A 2664-nucleotide genomic window follows, 5' to 3' on the forward strand; every position below is an offset into this window, starting at 1 on the left:
TACAGTAGTCCCTCTGTATCTATGGTTTCACCTTCTGCAGTTTGAGTTACCCACTATCAACCATGGTCTGAAAATATTAAGATATTTTGAGAGAGAGGGAGGCTATATCCACGTAACTTTTATTACAGTGTATTGTTCTATTTAATTAATTGTTGTTGATCTCTTACTGTTCCTAATTTATAAATTAAACAGTATCATAGGTATGTATGTAGTTATAGGAAAAAACATTGTACATATATACAAGGGGTCTTCAAAAAACTTGTGGAAGGTTTGCATCATTTTTTAATTCCCTTTTTCCACAAACTTTTGGAAGTACCTTCATATAGCATTTGGTAACATCTGCAGTTTTAGGCATCCACTGGGGGTCTTGGAACATATCACCCCATGGATAAAGGAGAACTGCTGAATAAAGGAGAAAGGGAAAAATGGATAAAGGAGAACTGCTGAATAAAAGAGAAAGGGAAATTCACTCCTAGTCCTACCACTCAGTGACATTTTGGTCTCTGCCTTTGCAGACATGTAACTATCTGCCCTGCACACAATTTTGTACAAACAGTATTATGCTAACATTCCATGTTTTTTACAGAATGTTATTTTCTATCAATGAATATAATGTATGTGTCTGTCTGTCAGTAGCATCTTTGTTAATGGATACAAAGTATTCCTATATATGAATATTCCATTGTTTATTTAGCTGAATTTGTATTGAAGGGCAGTCATATTACTAGTTTCTAAGTGACCAACACTGCAATGAACATATTTATAGGAAGCAACTTTGTGTGTTTGATTTATTTTTCTCTCTTAGTGTAAGTTCCTGGTGGTAGAATTTATGGATTCATTGATGTTCATTCTTAAATTTTTGATATACGTCTCCAGACTGCCCTTAGAAAGACTGAACAACAATATTATATGATAGTAATTTTCTCTCCTTTTTTTTGGCAACACTGAACCAGTTCTGTTTGTCTTTGTCAGTCTGATAGGCAGATAGTAGAATCTCATTGTTATTTTCATTTGAATTTCTTTGATTACTAGCACAGTCACATAGCTGTTGATGTCTTTTGGCTATTGGTTGGTATTTGACTATTGATGTTTCTTAACTTGTGAATTTTGTAAATAATTTTGTGACATGCTTACACATTATCCTTCATCTACTGTAGCCTCCACCTGTTCTTCCTCTTGGTGGTTTATACGAACTTGTTGTTTAAAGATAGTAATCCTTCATTATATATGTTGTTTTAAAAAACTGCCAAGTAAATATAAATTGACTTCAATTTAACAATCATTGTGTTAGTAATTGAGATTCTACATAAATGTGTTTTTGATCTTTTATTTTCTACCATTAGAAAAATTCCTTAGAAACGGAAATTCCTACTGTCAGTGTTTTAGCTGATGAAGAATTCCTTCCTTTCCGAGAAAATACATTTGACCTGGTGGTTAGCAGTTTAAGGTTGGTAATCCATTTGTACTTCTAAAAAAATACATGTTATAATTAGATAATTTATGCCATAAAGTTTTACTTTTACAAGGCAAAGAAAATAGATAATATAATAAAAATAACTTTTTTTAAGCCACAAATCAGTTACCTTGGTTTATAAACTATAAAGAATTATTCTATGCTCCGTAGTGGACATAATATGATATACAACCTCAATTTTTTTTTTCCAANCATTTGTACTTCTAAAAAAATACATGTTATAATTAGATAATTTATGCCATAAAGTTTTACTTTTACAAGGCAAAGAAAATAGATAATATAATAAAAATAACTTTTTTTAAGCCACAAATCAGTTACCTTGGTTTATAAACTATAAAGAATTATTCTATGCTCCGTAGTGGACATAATATGATATACAACCTCAATTTTTTTTTTCCAATTCCCATAATTTGCAGAAGCTCATTTGTGAGAAAAGGGTTTTCTTCCCTGATATAACTTAGTATTCTGGAATTGCTATTGATGGGGGAGGAGTGTGAAAGAGTATTTTGGCTCCAGTATTCAAATTTTAGAGCACCCTTATAAACTCATTCTAGCAAATGCAGGAAAGCTAGTATTTACTTCAACTTTAATTCTTCTTCTGCACAGAAATGTAGTTCTCAAGGGTCCCTTTGTGTTTTCTACCATGTCCCTACACATTTATTACACAAACATGCCTTATAAATATTTATTGAATAGATTATAATATACAGTCATGTATCACTTAACAACAGGGATACATTCTAAGAAATGCGTCGTTAGGCAATTTTGTAGTTGTGCGAACATCATAGAGTGTACTTACACAAATCTAGATGGGTCTAGCCTACCACACACCCAGGCTATATGGTATAGCCTATTGCTCCAACCACCATTGTGTATGCAGTCCATCTTGACCAAAACATCGTTATGTGGCATGTGACTGTACGAGGCACTGAGCTAGATGCTTTGGGAGAATACAAAAATGAATTCAGACAGGGATTCTGCCCTCAAGGAACTCAGACTCTAATAGAGAAAATAATATATTCTCTGTGGTATTATATTTCTTTGGTCTTATAGTCAAATATTTTCTTTCAAAGGTTGACACGCTCCCATGTTCAATTCAACCCTTTTGATAGCTGGGGTTTTTTTGGGGTTTTTTTTGTCCTTTTTTGAGACCGGCCGCACCGCGCTCAGCCAGTGAGTGCTGTGAGCGC

At 33.2% G+C, this 2664-nt stretch overlaps 1 protein-coding gene across 1 annotated transcript in view; it reads left to right on the forward strand.

The window, feature by feature from the left end:
* The window catches only part of NDUFAF5 (NADH dehydrogenase (ubiquinone) complex I, assembly factor 5), a 27522-nt gene that overhangs the window by 11187 nt on the left and 13671 nt on the right, over positions 1 to 2664 (forward strand). The window contains exon 5 of the mRNA XM_008564768.1: positions 1342 to 1447. Coding sequence (XP_008562990.1) covers positions 1342 to 1447 — 106 coding nt within the window. The remainder of the gene's footprint in view (positions 1 to 1341; positions 1448 to 2664) is intronic.

Source organism: Galeopterus variegatus, unplaced genomic scaffold, assembly GCF_000696425.1.
Source record: "Galeopterus variegatus unplaced genomic scaffold, G_variegatus-3.0.2 Scaffold191, whole genome shotgun sequence".
In the NCBI taxonomy this organism is placed as follows: domain Eukaryota; kingdom Metazoa; phylum Chordata; class Mammalia; order Dermoptera; family Cynocephalidae; genus Galeopterus; species Galeopterus variegatus.